Genomic DNA, 22103 nt, shown 5'->3' with positions numbered 1-22103 from the left:
TTAGAAAATTCGAATATCAATATTTATCTAATTAATTAAGTCATACTTAATTAATATTATAAATAATTCGAATTACTTTAATATAATTTAAATCTAATTTAAATTAAATAATTCTTCAAGCATTCTTAGTGTGTGACCCTTTAGGTTTTTATTACGTTGGCAACTAATTTTAAATCTAATTTACAATCGTAAACAATGAGCGGCATCTAGTAATACATCATTGCTACCCAAGTAATAATAATTGAATCGGTGATCGTTTAAACCTTTCGTGAATAATGTATAATGTAATATAATCCCTTTAAACAAATATTATAGATTAAACTAGAGGCATGTAATGTGTCATCCTCATCATAGTTTAATCAAAGTTTCCTTGATCAATGAGTAGACTATCATATCAAATCAACATTTGAGCGTGGTCACGTATTTCATAGTCTAGCTCACACAAGAGGCCAATAATATCACTCCTAAAATAGGAGGGTTAAATCCCATCTAGATCATTTATATTTCTCATACGATTCATAATATACCCAATGTCCACTTTTATCATTACCATATCAAGGATAACTTTTAATAGAATCAATGTATATTAATTCTCGTATAGAAATATAATGAATCCAGGTCTAAGGATCATTACATCATTATCACGGTGAGAATTACTTATGACACAACAGACATGTAGAATCTCACATTGGGTCTATCCAGCACCATGTACATATACATATGCCTGTGTTTTTGACTTTAGTATCAAATCTATGATCAATGAGATGTGATCATCAATCAACAAACACACTAGTCTTAATGCATTATTATTGTCCCTTAATAATAATACTCGACTAGGGACCTTTAGGAATATTGATATTATTCTCAAAATCTCATTTCTAAGTCACGTACTTAGAGATATAGAATTGCATATCATATTCCAAGGACATTTATTAATCTAGCATTTATATCGCAGTAAATTAAGATTAATAAATTATAAAGGGAATAATCGATAGAACATAAACATTAATGATCCTAATGTCTTAAACTAAAATAGCATAGTGTTGTCTCTAGGGCACAAACACTAACAGTGTACCCCAAATCCTCCACGTCTGAGCATGTATAACCTCTCCATCTGAATCTCTGGCAACCAAACCAATACCATAAGCATTGTTCTTTGAAAACATAGATGCATCAACTGAGACTTTGATTATATTCACATGTGGCCTGGCCCATCGAGACGCTCCATCCCTATCATTATCTCCTGGGTATAGAGCAATGTAACTTAGCGATTGGGCATTTTTCCATTGCACAAAGTAGCTTTTGGTTGAATTAATAATGTTTCCAACTTGAGATCATTTTTGCTGCCAAACGAGTTCATTACGAGCCCTCCAAATTGCCCAGCAAAACATAAAGACTTCACCACACTTCTCACTACTGAATGTAGCTAAAATATTTGAAAACCAGTCCTTAAAATTATCTGTAGAGCCAAAAGGATTACCCCCTACAATTCTTTGCCAGCATTGAGTTGCGAAAGGAGTCGACACTAATGCATGAAAAATAGTTTCTTCCGTTGTACTACATACTGGACATGTAAGTTGCACTGGGACATACCATGAGTATAACTGAGTCATAGTAGGTAGACACTCTGTGAGAGCTCTCAAGAAAATATGCGCCACCTTGGATGGGACTTTAAGCTTCCATAATTTACTCCACATTCCAACTATAGATGATTCATTCCTAGCCCCTTTCTACATTTGCATCATTTTATACGCATCTGCTCTACTTGCTTTGCAATAAACATAACTATCATCTGCAAAGAGCATATGCATAATAGCTGGAGCCATACGACACATCTTCACTCCATGGATCCACTTATTCTCTTCATACTTCCGAATCATTGCAGTCAAGCCCTCTGCGCAGATAATGAACAGGTACGGGGACAAAGGGTCCCCTTGACGTAGTCCTCGTTCAGGGATTATTGTCTCCATGTCATAACCCCCATGAACAATATCATAAGACACTGATTCTATACACTTCATAACTAGCTCCACCCACCACTCCATGAACCCCATTTTACTCATGATCGCCTTAAGGTATTCCCACTCTATTCTATCATATGCTTTACTCATGTCGAGTTTTAATGCAATATACCCTTTTTTCCTCGTCTCTTCCTTTTCAAATAATGCATCACCTCATATGACACCATTATATTATCAGAGATGAGTCTGCCCGAAATAAAAGCACTATGTGTGTCACTACCCACTTCCCCCAAGAAGAACTTCAACCTATTTGCCATTACTTTAGTGATAATCCTGCTCAAAATATTGTACAAAGAGATGGGTCGCATATCAGTTATTCTCCTTGGATCCTTCTTCTTTGGTATTAAAACAACATTAGTTCTGTTGAGCTCCTGCATTCCCGTCCCATCTCTAAAGAACTCCTTGACCACATTCACCACATCATTCCCCACAATCTGCCAGTTTTTCTGAAAAAATGTCGGTGTCATCCCGTTCGGGCCTGGAGCTTTGTCCGGGTGCATCTGAAAAAGAGCATTTTTGAACTCCTCATTGGTTACTGGCTTTACAAGTTTAATGTTCTGAGCTACCGTAATAGTGGTCGGAATATTATCAATTACTTCACCCCAATCTGGCTCATCGGTAGCATACAAATTTTTAAAATAATCTGATATAAGATCTTGTAAACCATCATCCCATTCAACCCACTCATCCCACTTATTTTGAAGTTTGTGAATCTGGTTGGACCTTTTCCTCGCACTCGCCATTGCATGAAAATATTTACTATTTTGATCCCCAGCCTTCAACCACAGTTGTTTCGATCGTTGGCGCCAGAATATTTCCTGTTGATCAAAAATTTTGTAAAGTTGTTTCTTCACTTCTTTAAATCTCTCTACATATATGGCATCCCTCTTACTACGAAGCTGTTTGAGCTCATCCTTACATAGCTTGATACGTTTGCCAAATTTGCTGGTTATTTTCTTCCCCCAGCTGCCAAGCTTCTCCCCACAAATTCGAATTTTATCCAGCACTCCCATATTCTGGTAGCCTGTCCAATTATCTCGCACTATTTGTGCACACATTGGCTCAGATAGCCATGCATTCTCGAAATAGAATGATCTTCGAACATACATGTGCACTACCGGAATGGGCTCTAATAGTATGGGACTGTGATCTGAAGAAGTCGATGAGTCCTCTAGATTGTGTAGCTTCGCCAAAGTGAAGACGTCTAACCAATCCTGCAAAATGAATGCTCTGTCAATACAAACTTCCATCCACTCATCCGTCCCCCTCCCTCTTTCCCAAGTAAACTGGTGCCCAATCAAGTCGATATCTCTCAAGCCCGTGTCCATTAAAGCTTGGTTAAAACCTTCAATCAACCAGTTCGGGTAATCAGCGACTCCTTTCTTATCATCTTGAGTGACTACATTATTCAAATCGCCAATAACACACCAAGGGAGGTTAGAGTCCCTTGCCAAATTTTGAAGAAGATCCCAAGTTTTTTTCCTTTGTGACCTATTTGGCTCTCCATAAAAACCTGTCAGCCTCCACACATTATTGTCCCCCACATGAACTTTAATGTCAATATGATTCTTCGAGTAACTATTCAAAGTTGCTTGATCCTTCTCCTTCCACAGTATCGCCCATCCTCCGCTACGGCCTATAGGCTCTACTACAAAAAGGCCCTCATATCCCAGCTTTCTCTGAATCCATTCCATCTTACCTTTTCTCCCTATAGTTTCATAAAGAAATATAAATATGGGCTTTTTTTGACGTGTTACTGTTAGGGCGGAAACACGCGCTAATAATACACGCAAGTATACGTGTTCGCAAGTAATATAAAATACTTTCTAGTTCTTTCTCACAGAGACTCAGACTAATTATGTTCAATTAACACTCACTCACCAATGTATAATTACTTCTCAATGTCAAGACAATAACACTTAGATTTGATTAACTAATTATTAACTACAATTAACTACGAGAATTAAGTACTTAATTGACACCTGAATTAACAATATTAAAACACACATGAGATCACAACTTCATTACTACTTCCTTCAATAGTCATTGTTATTACCCTTAGCATGCAACAGTGATGATATTAATCGAACAACACGAAACTGATAAAAGTCAACTTTTATTGTACTAATACCATTTTAGCAAGCATCCACAATTAAGACAGAAGTTGAATAGGCATTAATTATGTTGAGACCCTATATGTCTACAGAATTTGACAACATAATGATTTAAGCACAAGTTATTCCTTTTGATTACACAGGGCAAGTAAAACGATTAGAGTTACCCACTAATCATGCATACACATACATGAACCTATGCTAGCATGGCAAGTTCTAAACCTCAAGATCCACCGTCGCTTCACAAGAGATTAACACCCTATTGTATATGTATGCGACGCACATAAGACGAATAAGCACAACCAATACTAGATATCATACAATCATCACACACTAAGGTATTAAACAACTAACTAAAGAATTCCATAATAAATCCGTTATGACCCCATGATCACGATTAGCCCATGATAGAACTCATCATCATCATGGGTTCATATGGAAACATGATAATAACACACGAGAATAATTAAAACTACTTATATTAAACCAGAGTATGTCACAAGAGTAAATAGGTTCAAAGTAAAGAAAACTAGCTGATAAGTGGCATTTTATACCACTTAGAACGTCTTAAAATAGCTTAAATTGGTGTCTTGAAATCAAGTATTTTGTGTATTTGATACGTTTTTCTAGTGTTTGTGCGTTTCAGGGTAATAGTTACATTTCGGGGGAGTAATCATCAATAATAAGTCTTGGCATGTGTTTAGCATTGCGAGAGGGAAGAGAGGAGCAGATTACAGTGAAGAAACGGAGCAAACATTAGACATTTTCCAGTAGGGGTCGGAGCGCCCGCTCAGCTATGCTGAGCGGCCGCGCAGGAAGCTGAGCGCCCGCTCAGCTATGCTGAGCGGCCGCGCAGGGTCGAGAAATCAGATTATTTATTTTAGACTTCTATTTCTGTTTGGCTTCCAACTTCTGTATAATCTGAGTTTTATGGGACTTCTATATAAGTAGATTTCAGAGACGTTTCACGTCTGTTGAATCGTTTTATTAATCGAGGAGCGAAGGAGATAAGGAAGAAGACCGTTTTAGCACACCGCAACGAAGAGGAAGCATATTTTCTTGTGGTTCTTTATTATGTTGTAACGTTGGATGCTAGTTTTCTTTGCTTTGAACCTATTTACTCTTGTGACGTACTCTGGTCTAATATAATTAGTTTAGTTATTATTCTTTTATGTTTATTTTATCATGTTTTCATATGAACCCATGATGACGATAAGTGCTATCATGAGCTAATCGTGATCATGGGGTCGTAACGGATTTACTATGGAATTCTTTAGTTAGTTGTTTAATACCTTAGTGTGTGATGATTGTATGATATCTAGTATTGGTTGTGCGTATTCGTCTTATGTGCGTCGCGAACATATAAGATAGGGTGTTAATCTCTTGTGAAGCGATGGTGGATCTCGAGATTTAGAACTTGCCATGCTAGCATAGGTTCATGTATGATATTGCATAATTAGTGGGTAACTCTAACCGTTTTATTCGCCATGTGTAATCAAAAGGAATAACTTGTGCTTAAATCATGATGTTGTCAATTTCTGTAGACATATAGGGACTCAACATAATTGATGCCTACTCAACTTCTATCTAAATTGTGGATGTTTGGTAGAATGGTATTAGTACAATGAAAGTTGGCTTTTATCAGTATCGTGTTATTCGATTAATATCATCGTTGTTGCATGCTAAGGGTAATAACAATGACTATTGAAGGAAGTAGTAATGAAGTTGTGATCTCATGAGTGTTTTAATATTGTTAATTTGAAGTGTTAATTAAGTGGTTAATTTTAGTAGTTAATTGTAGTTAATAATTAGTTAACAAATCTAAGTGTTATTGTCTTAACATTGAGAAGTAATCATACATTGGTGAGTGAGTTTAATTGAACATAATTAGTCTGAGTCTCTGTGGGAACGAATCTGATTTATATCTTATACTACTTACGAACGCGTATACTTACGTGTATTATTAGCGCGTGTTTTAGCCCTAACAAGTTTTTGACGCCGCTGTCGGGGACTCGGCGTATTTGTTTAGTTTATGTACTTACCATCATTGGTCGTTAAAACTCAATGATTAAGATGTGTTACTTATTATTTCCGGTTGTGTTTCAGGTACTTTAGCGAGCGTTTATGCAACTCATTCTCATACTCATAAGAGGACTTTAGATACAGCTGAGGAGACAGACGAAGTTCTTGATATTCCGAAGAAGATAGATTTTGAAGATTCGGATTCAGGAAGTGAGCAGAAAGAACCAGTAATCATGGGTGATCGTATTGTTCCGGCCGATCCAGCTCTTATGGACTTTTCTCGGCCTAAAATTGATGACATTCAGTCAAGCATTCTTCATCCGGCTATTCAAGCTAACACTTTTGAAATCAAGCCGGGCACTATTCAGATGGTGCAGAATTCTGTTTCTTTTGGAGGTGCTGCGACTGAAGACCCCAACATGCACATAAGGAATTTTGTCGAGATCTGCAGTACTTTCAAAATAATGGCGTGACTGATGAGGCTATCAAGCTGAGGCTTTTCCCATTCTCACTGAGGGATAAAGCTAAAGACTGGTTACATTCTGAACCAGCTGGGTCCATCACTACTTGGCAAGATCTTGCGCAAAAGTTTCTGGTGAAGTTTTATCCAATGGCAAAGACTGCTGTTATGAGGAGTGCTCTTACTCAGTTTGCGCAGCAACCTATAGAATCTATATACGAAGCTTGGGAACGCTACAAGGAAATGTTGAGAAAGTGTCCACATCATGGAATGCCCGATTGGATGGTGATCACTGGTTTCTATAATGGTTTGGGGGCCTAATCTCGGCCCATGCTCGATGCAGCAGCTGGAGGCGCCTTGTGGGCCAAAAGCTATACCGAGGCTTATAATCTTATTGAGACTATGGCTGCAAATGAGCATCAAAACCCAACTCAGAGGATGATGCCTGGGAAGGTAGCAGGTATTCTGGAAGTCGATGCAGCCACCGCTATTGCAGCGCAGCTCCAAGCGCTGTCTATGAAGGTCGATTCTCTAGCTACCTATGGAGTCAATCAAATAGCTATGGTTTGTGAGCTTTATGCAGGTTCCCATGCTACGGATCAGTGTTCTCTTGTCAATGAATCGGTTCAGTTAGTGAACAATTATCAGCGACAACAGCAGCCTGTGCAAGCTACTTATCATCCTAACAACAGAAATCATCCAAATTTCAGCTGGGGTAATAATCAGAATGCTAATCAGCCACCATAGCAGCAAGGTGTGAGTAAATAGTTCAACCCACCTGGATTCCAGCAACCGCAGCAGTATGCTCAAAGGCAATCATATCCTCAACAGGGAAGTGCAGCTACACCCACTAGTACTGATTTTGAGGAACTTAAGCTGTTGTGCAAGAGTCAGGCGGTTTCTTTCAAAGCCTTGGAAAATCAAATCAGTCAAATAGCCAATGCAGTGCTCAATCGTCAACCTGGAACACTTCTCAGTGACACGGAAGTACCAGGTAGGAAGGAAGCTCAAGAGCAAGTCAAGGCTATAACCTTAAGGTCTGGAAAAATTGCTGATGCTGAAAAGGCAAAAGAAGGAGAAGCTGAAGTTAGAGATGAAGAAGCTAAGCAAAAGGTGAAAGAGGCGGAACCAAGGAAGACTACTATTGAACACACTCTGCCTGAGGGTAATACAGGGGAGAAATAGCTCTATCCTCCACCACCTTTCCCTAAGAGATTGCAACAAAAGTTGGATAAGTAGTTCGGTAAGTTTCTGGAGGTGTTCAAGAAACTTCACATCAATATATCTTTCGCTGAGGCTCTTGAGCAAATGCCTAGTTATGCGAATTTTATGAAGAGTATTCTTTCAAGGAAGGTGAAACTAGATGACCTTGAGACCGTTGCTCTAACAGAAGAATGCAGCGCTGTGCTGCAGCAAAAGTTACCTCCAAAGCTTAAAGACCCAGGTAGCTTCACCATTCCTTACACCATTGGCAAGTTGTCGTTTGACAAGTGCCTTTATGATTTGGGAGCAAGCATCAATCTGATGCCGTTGTCGATCTTTAAAAAGTTGGATTTGCCTGATCCAAAACCCACCTACATGTCTCTACAATTGGCTGATCGTTCTATTACTTACCCAAGGGGCATAGTGGAGGATGTGCTAGTCAAGGTGGATAAGCTCTTCTTTCCTGCAGACTTTGTTATTCTGGATTTCGAGGAAGATAAGAAGATTCCCATAATCTTGGGAAGACCTTTCTTGGCTACTGGTCGTACCTTGATAGAAGTGCAGAAAGGTGAACTTACTATGCGGGTGCAGGATCAGGATGTGACCTTCAATGTATTCAAAGCAATGAAATTTCCTACAGAAGATGAGGAGTGCTTAAAAGTGGATGTGATTGATTCTGCGGTTACTTCAGAACTCGGTCATATGCTAATGTCTGATGCATTAGAAAAGGCCTTAGTGGGGGATTTTGACAGTGATGATGAAGATGACAATGAGCAATTACAATATCTTAATGCTTCTCCCTGGAGGCGGAAGCTGGACATGCCGTTTGAATCTCTTGGTACTTCTGACCTCAAGAATGCTGAAGGAAAGCTCAAACCATCAATTGAGGAAGCACCTACCTTGGAGCTAAAGCGATTGCCTGAACACTTGAGGTATGCTTTTTTAGGAGATGCATCTACATTACCTGTTATTATTGCATCTGACCTTTCAGGTAGTGAGGAGGACAAGCTCTTAAGGATTTTGAGAGAATTCAAATCGGCTATTGGATGGACCATAGCAGACATCAAAGGGATCAGCCCTTCATATTGCATGCATAAGATTCTACTAGAAGAGGGTAGTAAGCCAACTGTTGAGCAACAGCGCAGACTTAATCCTATCATGAAGGAGGTAGTGAAGAAAGAAATTCTGAAATGGCTGGATGCAGGCATCATTTATCCTATTTCTGACAGTTCTTGGGTGAGTCTCGTGCAATGTGTGCCTAAGAAAGGAGGTATTACTGTGGTAGCAAATGAGAAGAATGAGCTCATCCCCACTCGAACAGTTACAGGATGGAGAGTATGCATGGACCACCGAAAGTTGAACAAGGCCACAAGGAAGGATCACTTCCCTCTTCCATTTATTGATCAGATGTTTGACAGTTGGCTGGTCATGAGTATTATTGTCTTCTGGATGGCTACTCAGGGTATAATCAGATTTGTATTGCACCAGAGGATCAAGAAAAGACTACCTTCACTTGTCCATTTGGCATGTTTGCTTTTCGCAGAGTTTCGCTTGGGTTATGTGGCGCAACGGCCACTTTTCAGAGATGTATGATGGCTATATTCTCTGACATGATTAGGAATAATGTTGAGGTGTTCATGGACGACTTCTCCATCTTTGGACATTCGTATGATGAATGTTTGAATAATCTTCATGTCGTGCTCAAAAGGTGTGTGGAAATTAATTTGGTGCTCAATTGGGAAAAATGTCATTTTATGGTGCGTGAAGGCATTATTCTTGGGCATAAGGTCTCTAGCAAGGGTCTTGAGGTGGATAAAGCCAAGGTGGGAGTCATTGAAAATCTCCCACCACCTATTTCTGTGAAAGGAATCCGTAGTTTTCTTGGTCATGCGGGTTTTTATCGGCGTTTTATCAAGGACTTTTCGAAGATATCTAAGCTGCTGTGCAACTTGCTTGAGAAAGATGTGCCTTTCAAATTTGATGATGAATGTTTGACGGCATTCGAGACTCTTAAGAAGAGTTTAATCACTTCACCAGTTATTACATCACCGGATTGGACAGAGCCTTTTGAGATGATGTGTGATGCTAGTGATTATGCGGTAGGCGCAGTTCTTGGGCAGCGTAAGAATAATCTCTTTCATGTGGTCTACTATGCTAGCAAGACCTTAAATGGGGCCCAAATGAACTACACTACTACTGAGAAGGAGCTTTTAGCTATAGTCTTTGGTTTCGAGAAATTTCGATCTTATCTGCTTGGGACAAAAGTGACAGTATTCACTGATCATGCGGCCATCCGCTATTTGGTTTCCAAGAAGGATTCGAAGCCGAGACTCATTCGTTGGGTGCTCTTACTACAGGAATTTGAGTTAGAGATCAAGGATCGAAAAGGTACTGAGAATCAAGTAGCTGACCATCTCTCTAGATTGGAGAATCCCGAGTCTACTTCACAGGATAAGACATTGATCAACGAATCTTTTCCAGATGAGCAGTTGTTCGTAGTTCAGGAGGAAGAGCCATGGTTTGCAGATATTGTAAATTATCTTGTCAGCAATATTTTGCCTCCTAATTTGACCTCAGCTCAAAAGAAGAAGTTTCTGCATGAGGTGAAGTGGTATATGTGGGATGAACCATATTTGTTTAGACAGGGAGCTGATCAGATCATCAGGAGATGTATCCCATTCTGTGAGACGGAGGGGATATTACGAGACTGCCACTCCACAGTTTATGGTGGACACTATGGTGGTGAGAAGACAGTAGCTCGTATTCTGCAAGCAGGTTTTTTCTGGCCTACTTTGTTTAAGGATGCTCATCAGTTTATTTTAAGGTGTGATCATTGCCAACGAGTGGGAAATTTGACGAGAAAGGATGAGATGTAGTTAAATATGATGCTTGAAGTCGAGGTCTTTGATGTTTGGGGAATCGATTTCATGGGGCCTTTTGTCTCGTCCTGCAACAATCAGTACATCTTGCTGGCAGTCGATTATGTCTCAAAATGGGTAGAAGTCAAAGCTCTACCGACAAATGATGCAAAGGCAGTGTTGAATTTTCTTCATAAGCATATTTTCACAAGGTTTGGAACACCTCGGGTAATCATAAGTGATGAAGGGTCGCATTTCTGCAACCATAAGTTCACTTCTATGATGCAGTGTTATAATGTGAATCATCGAGTTGCTACTGCCTATCATCCGCAAACAAATGGTCAAGCGGAAGTGTCTAACAGAGAGATCAAGCACATTCTAGAGAAGGTTGTTTGTCCGTCAAGGAAGGATTGGTCTTTAAAGCTCGATGAAGCTGTTTGGGCTTACAGAACAGCATACAAAACTCCACTTGGTATGTCCCCGTTTCAACTAGTATATGGTAAGGGATGTCATTTACCAGCGGAGCTTGAGCATAAGGCCTATTGGGCGTTGAAAAAGTTGAACCTGGATCTAGATGCAGCTGGAAAGAAGCGAATGCTTCAGCTTAATGAACTTGATGAATTTCGACTCCAAGCGTACGAGAACAACAAAATGTACAAGGAAAAGGTGAAGAGGTGGCACGATAGGAATCTACATCCTAAGTTATTCGTGTCGGGGCAACAAGTTCTCTTATTCAACTCTCATCTCCGACTTTTTCCTGGGAAGTTGAAATCAAGGTAGTCTAGACCTTTTATTGTCAAAACTGTGTTTCCACACGGAGCGGTGGAGATTTTTGAGAATGATCCGGACCAAGTATTCAAGATTAATGGTCAATGTTTGAAGCACTATTATGGGGACATGGCAAACCGAGAAGTGGTTAGTGTCATTTTATTGTCAACTTGAGGAAGGTACGCAACATCAAGCTAATGACGAAAAAGAAGCGCTTCATGGGAGGCAACCTATGATTTGTTGTTACAGGAACCCTTAGAAGTTAATAACCTATCCAAAACCACAAAAAAATCAGAAAAACCGGGCTGAAAAAAAAAATCCAGTGACCCCCTGAGCGCCCGCTCAGGTTTGCTGAACGACCGCTCAGGGGTCGCCTGAAAGAAATTTTTTAAGTTCAATAAAAATTCAAAAAAAAATCAGAAAAATAAAACACAAATTACAGCCCATAAACCCAGGAACTATTCCCCATTATCCCATGATTTTTACCCTTAAACACACTCCTAATCAAATTCTACCCTAATCCATACCCTATATATACATACACCTATCCCATATATCTCCCACACAACTTCTACACTTCAACTCTCTCCCAAACACAAAAACACAATTCTCAAGCACTTTTATTCAGATTCAATGGCACCCAAGAGAGCAAGGACTATCGATAGCAGCAGCACTATGCCTACGGCTGATTCTTCAAGGGGTACTGCTGTGAGGCCTCGGTTGAATGATAGGGCTGCGGAGGAGGAGTACACTAGGCTTTTGGGGAAGCCGATTCTGAAGGAGAGGGGATTTTTACCATCAGGGAGGGATGGTGAGTTGTTACCTATGATTGCTGAGAAGGGGTGGATAGCTTTTTGTGAGTCGCCTGAAGCAGTGCCGATGAGCGTGGTTCGCGAGTTCTATGCGAACGCGAAGGCCGAGAAGAATGGGTTTTCTGTGGTCCGGGGGATGACGGTTGATTATCACCCAGCGGCGATTCGCCGTGTGATTGGGCAGAGAGAGAGAAAGCCCACGGAGGAGAACTGGAACGAGAAGACTGTTGAGGATTTTGACTTGGATTTGATTTGTGCTACTCTCTGTAGGCCGGGCACAGTATAGACTTTCAAGACTGGAACTAATGAGTATCGTCACTTTCCGGCGATCGCGATGAACAGGTATGCCCGTGCATGGAATGCGTTTATTTGTGCTAATATTCTGCCTTCTTCGCATGCACATGAGGTCACAGTTGAGAGAGCACAGTTGTTGTGGGGAATTTTGAATGAGGAGTACTATGTGGACTTGGTGAGTTCATCTACCAAGGAATTCTGTAGTTTTTGAGGGGAGCTAAGCACATGAACATCCCTTATGCATCCACGGTTACTAAGCTTTGCCGAGCGGTGGGAGTGTAGTGGCCGTCTCATGAACAGTTGCAGTTTCCGGTCGCTCCTATTGATTCCGGGACTCTGAATGCGATGCAGGAGTGGACCGGTGGTGAGCCCGAGGAGCATGGGCTGGGTTATCATCTTCCAGGAGGGCGTCCAGCACGAGGTGCTACCATGGCGAGGCCAAGGCGTGATGAGGCTGGTTCTTCGAGAGCTTAGGAAGGTGCTGGGATGGCTGATGCCCAGTATAGGAGGCTTTCACGGAGGATGGACGCTATGTATGAGACGTAGAGCAGGTTTGCTCAAGAGCTCACCCTTGCGTTAGGGACTGCTTTTTAAGGCCTTGAGCTGACATCCAATGGCCAGTTTTTGGTGAGGACTCTGCATATCCGCCTCCTGATACACCACCCACTGAGGGTGATGATGATGATGACTCCGAGTAGGTATACCCTGTGTTCCTTTCTACTACCTTCACTGGGGACAGTGAAGATTTTAAATTTGGGGGTGGTAGTTAAGGAATATTTTGTGTGTGTGTCATATAGTTGCATATTCATGATAGTTTAGTTCATATAATTGCATATTTTTGTCATATATTTTTTTTTATTATTTTATTTTATAGCTTTATTTATCATGTCATGTAGTTCATGCATATACCATGATCCCTTTTGCGATGATTTACCGACTGATTTGTGATGTTGATGCGAGTGTAGTGATAGCATTAAAGTGATGTTCAGTCGTGTAGGTTGATATGCATGCTAGAAACACTTGTATTTTCACTAAGTCTTAGAGAATGCTTAAGGACTAGATTGTTGTTATGATCTGATTATTTTCGAGGTTAATCTATTTATTATGCTTAGAATTTTATAATAGGTTCTTAGTGATAAAGGCATGAAAAAGGAAAAATAAGGAGTAAAAAAATGGAATTTGTTGCTAATTGTGGCTAAGCGTCAAATGGCTAGTAGCCGACTCGTATGTTTATGCGAGTAGTCTAGGGTTGAGCAAGATGGAGCGAAACACACTTGCTCAGAAATTTTGAAAAAAAAAACAGAAAAAAAAAAGAAAAAGAAAGAAAAAAAAGAGTATGTGTTTATGCATAATTGATCACGAGTGGGCTCTTTGGTATTCGAGTTATTAAGTTCTTAGGGGACTTTGTGCCTAGTGACCTAAGGCTTTTGATGTCTGGGATCCGCTAACCTAACGCTCGCTACATGGATACCATTGTATAAGTCTTTTGTGGACCTCACTCATTGCACGGTCAATTAAGCATTATTGTTAGGAATAAAAAGCATGATTCCATGATAAGCTCCAGAATTCTTGTAGTGTCATAAGTCACTTTGTGCCTAGAATTTTTATTCTTTGTATAATCATGTGATTGCCTTGATGATAGTTGAGTCATAATAATTGATTTAGTTCCGGAGCATATCTGTTAAGCATCTGCATATACCACGTTTTTGGCTGTATGTTAGTTGGCATGATTTGATTGATCTTTAGTCGCCTAATTGCATTTGTTGAGATGTTGTAAGTTGGTTGGTTTGGTCGAAGTAAGGGGGATCGCTGCATTTCATATAGATTGCATTCATGCATGTTTTTATTTATTTTTGAGTCTGTGACGCTTGAGGACAAGCATCGATTTAAGTTTGGGGGTGTGATAAGTGGCATTTTATACCACTTAGAACATCTTAAAATAGCTTAAATTGGTGTCTTGAAATCAAGTATTTTGTGTATTTGATACGTTTTTCTAGTGTTTGTGCGTTTCAGGGTAATATTTGCATTTCGGGGGAGTAATCATCAATAATAAGTCTTGGCATGTGTCTAGCATTGCGACAGGGAAGAGAGGAGCAGATTACAGCGAAGAAACGGAGCAAAAATCAGACATTTTCCAGTAGGGGTCTGAGCGCCCGCTCAGCTATGCTGAGCGGCCGCGCAGGGTCGAGAAATCAGATTATTTATTTTATACTTCTATTTATGTTTGGCTTCCAACTTCTGTGTAATCTGAGTTTTATGGGAATTTTATATAAGTAGATTTCAGAGACGTTTCACGTGTGTTGAATCGTTGTATTAATCGAGGAGCGAAGGAGATAAGGAAGAAGACCGTTTTAGCACACCGCAACAAAGAGGAAGCATATTTTCTTGTGGTTTTTTATTTCGTTGTAACGTTGGATGCTAGTTTTCTTTGCTTTGAACCTATTTACTCTTGTGACGTACTCTGGTTTAATATAATTAGTTTAGTTATTATTCTTTTGTGTTTAATTTATCATGTTTTCATATGAACCCATGATGACGATAATTGCTATCAAGGGCTAATCGTGATCATGGGGTCGTAACAGATTTACTATGGAATTCTTTAGTTAGTTGTTTAATACCTTAGTGTGTGATGATTGTATGATATCTAGTATTGGTTGTGCGTATTCGTCTTATGTGCGTCGCGAACATATAAGATAGGGTGTTAATCTCTTGTGAAGCGACGGTGGATCTCGAGATTTAGCACTTGCCATGCTAGCATAGGTTCATGTATGATGTTGCATGATTAGTGGGTAACTCTAACCGTTTTATTCGCCCTGTGTAATCAAAAGGAATAACTTGTGCTTAAATCATGATGTTGTCAATTTCTGTAGACATATAGGAACTCAACATAATTGATGCCTATTCAACTTTTATCTTAATTGTGGATGTTTGGTAGAATGGTATTAGTACAATGAAAGTTGGCTTTTATCAGTTGCGTGTTATTCGATTAATATCATCGTTGTTGCATGTAAGAGTAATAACAATGACTATTAAAGGAAGTAGTAATGAAGTTGTGATCTCATGAGTGTTTTAATATTGTTAATTCGAAGTGTTAATTAAGTGGTTAATTTTAGTAGTTAATTGTAGTTAATAATTAGTTAACAAATCTAAGGGTTATTGTCTTAACATTGAGAAGTAATCATACATTGGTGAGAGAGTTTAATTGAACATAATTAGTCTGAGTCTCTGTGGGAACGAATCTGATTTATATCTTATACTACTTGCGAACGCGTATACTTGCGTGTATTATTAGCGCGTGTTTTAGCCCTAACACTAGGGCTAAAATGGCTTGCGTGTATTATTAACGCGTATACTTGCAAGTAGTATATCTTATACTACTTGCGCGCGTATACTTCCTCTTCATTGCGGTGTGCTAAAATGGCCTTCTTCCTTATCTCCTCGCTCCTTGATTAATAGTACGATTCTACACTATGTGAAACGTCTCTGAAAACTACTTATATAGGAGTCCCATTAAACCCAGCTAACTCAGAAGTTGGAAGCTTAACAGAATCAGGAGTATAAAATAATTATTTTAAATTTCCGTCCCTGAGCGGCCGCTCAGCATTCCTGAGCGGGCGCTCAGCTTCCTGAGCGGGCGCTCAGCTTCCTGAGCGGGCGCTCAGCAGAGCTGAGCGGGCGCTCAGACTCCTTCTGGAAAATGCTCTGTTTTTGCTCCCGTTTCTTGCTGCATTCTGCTCCCATCTTCCACTTGCAATGCCAAACATATGCCTAGGCTTATTCTTGATAAAATCTCTCCAGAAATGCAAATAATACCCGGAAATGCACAAACACTAGAAAGATGCATCAAATACACAAAATACTTGATTTCAAGACATTAATTTAAGCTATTATAAGACGTTCTAAGTGGTATAAAATGCCACTTATCACACCCCCAAACTTAAATTGATGCTTGCCCTCAAGCGTCGCAGACTCAAAAACAAAACAAAAACATGCATAAAGGCAATCTATATGAAATGCAGTGATCCCTTTACTACGACCAAACCAACTAACTTACGACATCTCAACAAATGCAATTAGGCGGATAAAGATCAATCAAATCATGCAAACTAACATACAGCCGGAAACGTGGTGTGTGCGGATGCTTAACATATATGCTTCGAAACTAGATCAATTATCATAACTCGACTATCCTCAAGGTAATCACATGATTATACGAAAAATAAAATTCTAGGCACGAAATGACTTATAACACTTCAAGATTACTGGAGATTATTACGGAATCATGTTTGTTATTTAACACAACACACAAATACTTATTTGACCGTGCAATGAGTGAGGTCCACAAAAGAATTATGCAATGACATCCATGTAGCGAGCGTTAGGTTAGCGGATCCCAGACTGTAAAAGCCTTAGGTCACTAGGTACAAAGTCCCAAAAGAACTTAATAACTCGAATACCGAAGAGCCCACTTGTGATCAATTATGCATTAAATCTCTATTTTTTTCTTTTCTTTTTTTTTTATATTTTTTCCTTTTTTTCATATAATTTTTTTCAATATTTCTGAGCAAGTGCGTTTCGCTCCGTCTTGCTCAACCCTAGACTACTCGCATAAAAATACGAGCCGACTACTAGCCATTTGACGCCTAGCCACAATTAGCAATGAATTCCATTTTTTACTCCAATTTTTCTTTTCATGTCTTTTACCACTAAGAACCTATTATAAATTCTATGCATAATCAATAGATTAACCTTGAAAACCATCAAACCATAACAACAATCTAGTACTTAAGCATTCTCTAAGACTTAGTGAAATTACAAGTGTTTCTAGCATGCAACTCAACCTACGAGACTCAACATGACTTTAACGCTATCACTACACTCGCATCAACATCACAAATCAATTGGTATAGCAACGCAAAAGGGATCATGGTATATGCATGAGCTACATGACATGATAAATAAAGCTATAAAATAAAATAATAAAAAAAACTATATGACAAAAATATGCAATTATATGAACTAAACTATCATGAATATGCAACTATATGACACACACACAAAATATTCCTTAACTACCACCCCCAAACTTAAAATCTTCATTGTCCCAGTGAAGGTAGTAGAAAGGAACGCAGGGTATACCTACTCGGAGAGATTATCATCATCATCACCCTCAGAGGGTGGAGTATCAAGAGGCGGATATGAAGAGTCCTCACCAAAAACTGGCCACTGGATGTTAGTTCCAAGGCCTCTAAAAGCAGTCCCAAGCGCAAGGGTGAGCTCCGGAGCAAACCTGCTCTACGTCTCGTACATAGCATCCATCCTCCTCGACAGCCTCCTATACTGGGCATCAGCCATCCCAGCACCCTCCTGAGCTCTAGAAGAGCCTGCCTCGTCACGCCCTGGTCTCGCCATGGTAGCACCGCGTGCTGGACGCCCTCCTGGAAGACGATAACCCAGCCCATGCTCCTTAGGCTCTCCACCAGTCCACTCCTGCATCGTATTCAGAGTCCTGGAATCAATAGGAGCGGCCGGCAGCTGTAGCTGCTCGTGAGACGGCCACTGAACTCCCACTACTTGGCAAAGATTTGTAATCGTGGATGCATAAGGGATGTTCATGTGCTTAGCTCCCCTCAAAAACTTCAAAATTCCTTGGTAGATGAACTCACCAAGGTCCACATAGTACTCCTCATTCAAAATACTCCATAACAACTGTGCTCGCTCAACTGTAACTTCATGTGCATGTGAAGTACGCATAATATTAGCGCAAATAAAGGCATTCCATGCACGGGCATACCTATTCATTGCAATCTCCGGAAAATGGCGATACTCGTTAGTCCCAGTCTTGAAAGTCCAAACTGTGCCCGGCCTACAGAGAGTAGCACAAATCAAATCCAAGTCAAAGTCTTCAGCAGTCTTCTCGTTCCAATTCTCCTCCGTGAGCTTCCTCTGTCGCTGCCCAATCACACAGCGAATCGCCTCAGGGTGATAATCCACCGTCATCCCCCGCACAATAGAAAACCCATTCTTTTTAGCCTTCGCATTCGCATAGAACTCGCGAACAACGCTCATCGGAACTGCCTCTTGTGACTCACAAAAAGCAATCCAACCCTTCTCAGCAATCATTGGCAACAACTCACCATCCCTCCCCAATGGTAAGAATCCCCTATCCTTCAAAATCGGCTTACCCAGAAGCCTAGTATACTCATCCTCAGCAGCCCTATCAAACAAACGAGGCCTCGCAGCAGTACCCCTCGAAGAATCAGCAGTAGGAACAGTGTTGCTGCTATCAATAGACCTGGATCTCTTGGGTGCCATCGAAACTGAGAAAAAGTGTTTAAGATTTGTGTTTTTGAATATGGAAGAGAGTTTAAGGTTTGAAAGTGTATGGGGAGTATATGGAATAGTTGTATGTATATATAGGGTAGAGATTAGGGTTTAAATTTGATTAGGAGTGGGTTTTGAGGGTTAAAAACATGGATAATGGGAAGATAATTTGTGGGTAGTGGGGTTGTGTTTTGATTTTTGATTTTTCTGATTTTTTTTAGATTTTTATAAGGCTTAAAAAAAATTCTTCCAGTCGGGCCCTGAGCGGTCGCTCAGCAAAGCTGAGCGGGCGCTCAAGGGTCTTCAGGAAAAATAATTTTATATCCCTATTTTTCTGATTTTTTTTTGTTTTAGATAGGTTACTAATTTCTAAGGGTTCCTGTAACAACAAATCATGGGTTGCCTCCCAAGAAGCGCTTCTTTTTCGTCATTAGCTTGACGTAGCGTACCTTAATCAAGTTGACAATAAAATGGCACTAACCATTTCCCGGTTTGTCGTGTCCCCATAGTAATGCTTCAAACGCTGACCATTAACCTTGAATGCTTGGTCCGGATCATTCTCAAAAATCTCCACCGCTCCATGTGGAAACACAGTTTTGACGATAAAAGGTCCAGACCACCATGATTTCAACTTTCCAGGAAAAAGTCGAAGACGAGAGTTGAATAAAAGAACTTGTTGCCCCGGCACAAATGACTTAGGATATAGCTTCCTGTCGTGCCACCTTTCACTTTTTCCTTGTACATTTTGTTGTTCTCGTACGCTTGAAGTCGAAATTCATCAAGTTCATTTAGCTGAAGCATTCGCTTCTTTCCAGTTGCATCTAGATCCAGGTTCAACTTCTTCAATGCCCAATAGGCCTTATGCTCAAGCTCCGCAGGTAAATGACATCCCTTACCATACACAAGTTGAAACAGGGACATCTCAAGTGGAGTCTTGTATATTGTTCTGTAAGCCCAAATAGCTTCATCGAGCTTTAAAGACCAATCCTTCCTTAACGGACAAACAACCTTCTCTAAAATGCGCTTGATCTCTCTATTAGACACTTCCGCTTGACCATTCGTTTACGGATGATAGGCAGTAATAACACGATGATTCACATTGTAGCGCTGCATCATAGAAGTGAACTTACGGTTGCAGAAATGTGACCCTTCATCACTTATGATTACTCGTGGCGTTCCAAACCTTGTGAAAATCTGCTTATGAAGAAAATTCAACAATACATTTGCATCATTCGTCGGCAGAGCTTTGACTTCTACCCATTTTTAGACATAATCGACTGCTAGCAAGATGTACTGATTATTGCAGGACGAGACAAATGGCCCCATGAAATTGATTCCCCAAACATCAAAGACCTCGACTTTAAGCATCATATTTAACGGCTTCTCATCCTTCCTCGTAAGATTTCCCACTCTTTGACAACGATCACACCTTAAAACGAACTGATGAGCATCCTTAAACAAAGTAGGCCAGAAAAAACCTGCTTGCAGAATACGAGCTGTCGTCTTATGACCACCATAATGTCCACCATAAACTGTGGAGTGGTAGTCTCGTAATATCCCCTCTGTCTCACAGAATGGGATACATCTCCTGATGATCTGGTCAGCTCCCTGTCTAAACAAATACGGTTCATCCCACATATACCACTTCACCTCATGTAGAAACTTCTTCTTTTGAGCTGTATTCATATTATGAGGCATTATATTGCTGACAAGATAATTCACAATATCTGCGAACCATGGCTCTTCCTCCTAAACTGCGAACAACTGCTCATCCGGAAAAGATTCGTTGATCAATATCTTATCATGTGAAGTAGACTTGGGATTCTCCAGTCTAGAGAGATGGTCAGCTACTTGATTCTCAGTACCTTTTTGATCCTTGATCTCTAACTCAAATTCCTGTAGCAAGAGCACCCAATGAATGAGTCTAGGCTTCGAATCCTTCTTGGAAACCAAATAGCGGATGGCCGCATGATCAGTGAACACTGTCACCTTTGTCCCAAGCAAATAAGATTGAAATTTTTTGAAACCAAAGACTATAGCCAAGAGCTCCTTCTCAGTAGTGGTGTAGTTCATTTGAGCTCCATTTAAAGTCTTACTAGCATAGTAGACCACATGCAAGAGATTATTCTTGCGCTGCCCAAGAACTGCACCCACTGCATAATCACTCGCATCATACATCATCTCAAAAGGCTATGTCCAACCAGGTGCCGTTATAACAGGTACAGTTATCAAACTCTTCTTGAGAGTCTCGAAAGCCGTCAAGCATTCATCATCAAATTTGAAAGGCACATCCTTCTCGAGCAAGCTGCACAACGGCTTAGATATCTTCGAAAAGTCCTTGATGAAACGTCGATAAAAACCCGCATGACCAAGAAAACTACGGATTCCTTTCACAGAAATAGGTGGTGGAAGAATTTCAATGACTCCCACCTTGGCTTTGTCCACCTCAAGACCCTTGCTAGAGACCTTATGCCCAAGAATAATGCCTTCACGCACCATAAAGTGACATTTTTCCCAATTGAGCACCAAATTAGTTTCCACACACCTTTTAAGCACCGCACGAAGATTATTTAAACATTCATCATACGAATGTCCCAAGACGGAGAAGTCGTCCATAAACAACTCGACATTATTTCCAATCATATCAGAGAATATAGCCATCATACATCTCTGAAAAGTGGTCGGTGCGCCACATAAGCCAAACAAAACTCTGTGAAAAGCAAACATGCCAAATGGACAAGTGAAGGTAGTCTTTTCTTGATCCTATGGTGCAATACATATCTGATTATACCCCAAATAACCATCCAGAAGACAATAATACTCATGACCGGCCAACCTGTCAAGCATTTGATCAATAAATAGAAGAGGGAAGTGATCCTTCCTTGTGGCCTTGTTCAACTTTCTGTAGTTCATGCATACCTTCTATCCTGTGATTGTTCGAGTAGGGATGAGCTCTTTCTTCTCATTTGCTACCATAGTGATACCTCCTTTCTTAGGTATACATTGCACGGGGCTCACCCAAGAACTGTCAGAAATAGGATAGATGATTCCTGCATCCAGCCACTTCAGAATTTCTTTTTTCACCACTTCTTTCATGATAGGATTAAGTCTTCGATGTTGCTCAACAGTCGGCTTACTACCTTCCTCTAGCAGAATTTTATGCATGCAGTATGAAGGGCTGATCCCTTTGATGTCTGCTATAGTCTATCCGATAGCCGATTTAAATT

General features: G+C 40.2%; 2 protein-coding genes, 1 non-coding gene and 1 pseudogene across 3 annotated transcripts; 1 reads left to right on the top strand and 3 right to left on the bottom strand.

Annotated features, from left to right (window-relative positions):
* Positions 1-1049: 1049 nt before the first annotated feature.
* On the bottom strand, positions 1050-1697 carry LOC141673750 (uncharacterized). The gene is made up of 2 exons (XM_074480491.1): positions 1364-1697; positions 1050-1243 (listed from the first exon to the last, which is right to left on the bottom strand). The coding sequence occupies exons 1-2, from the start codon at positions 1695-1697 to the stop codon at positions 1050-1052; spliced, it is 528 nt and encodes a 175-aa protein (XP_074336592.1).
* Positions 1698-2119: 422 nt separating this feature from the next.
* On the bottom strand, positions 2120-3715 carry LOC141673749 (uncharacterized). The gene has a single exon (XM_074480490.1). The coding sequence runs from the start codon at positions 3713-3715 to the stop codon at positions 2120-2122; it is 1596 nt and encodes a 531-aa protein (XP_074336591.1).
* A 3067-nt stretch (positions 3716-6782) lies between these two features.
* LOC141675722 (small nucleolar RNA R71) lies at positions 6783-6889 on the bottom strand. The gene has a single exon (XR_012556361.1). It is a non-coding gene; the product is annotated as a small nucleolar RNA R71 (small nucleolar RNA).
* A 3858-nt stretch (positions 6890-10747) lies between these two features.
* LOC141673748 (uncharacterized) overlaps positions 10748-22103 on the top strand; it is a 184559-nt pseudogene continuing 173203 nt past the window's right edge.

The sequence above is a fragment of the Apium graveolens genome, chromosome 7 (assembly GCF_009905375.1).
Source record: "Apium graveolens cultivar Ventura chromosome 7, ASM990537v1, whole genome shotgun sequence".
In the NCBI taxonomy this organism is placed as follows: Eukaryota; Viridiplantae; Streptophyta; class Magnoliopsida; order Apiales; family Apiaceae; genus Apium; species Apium graveolens.
This window is presented reverse-complemented; position numbering and strand designations above follow the sequence as displayed.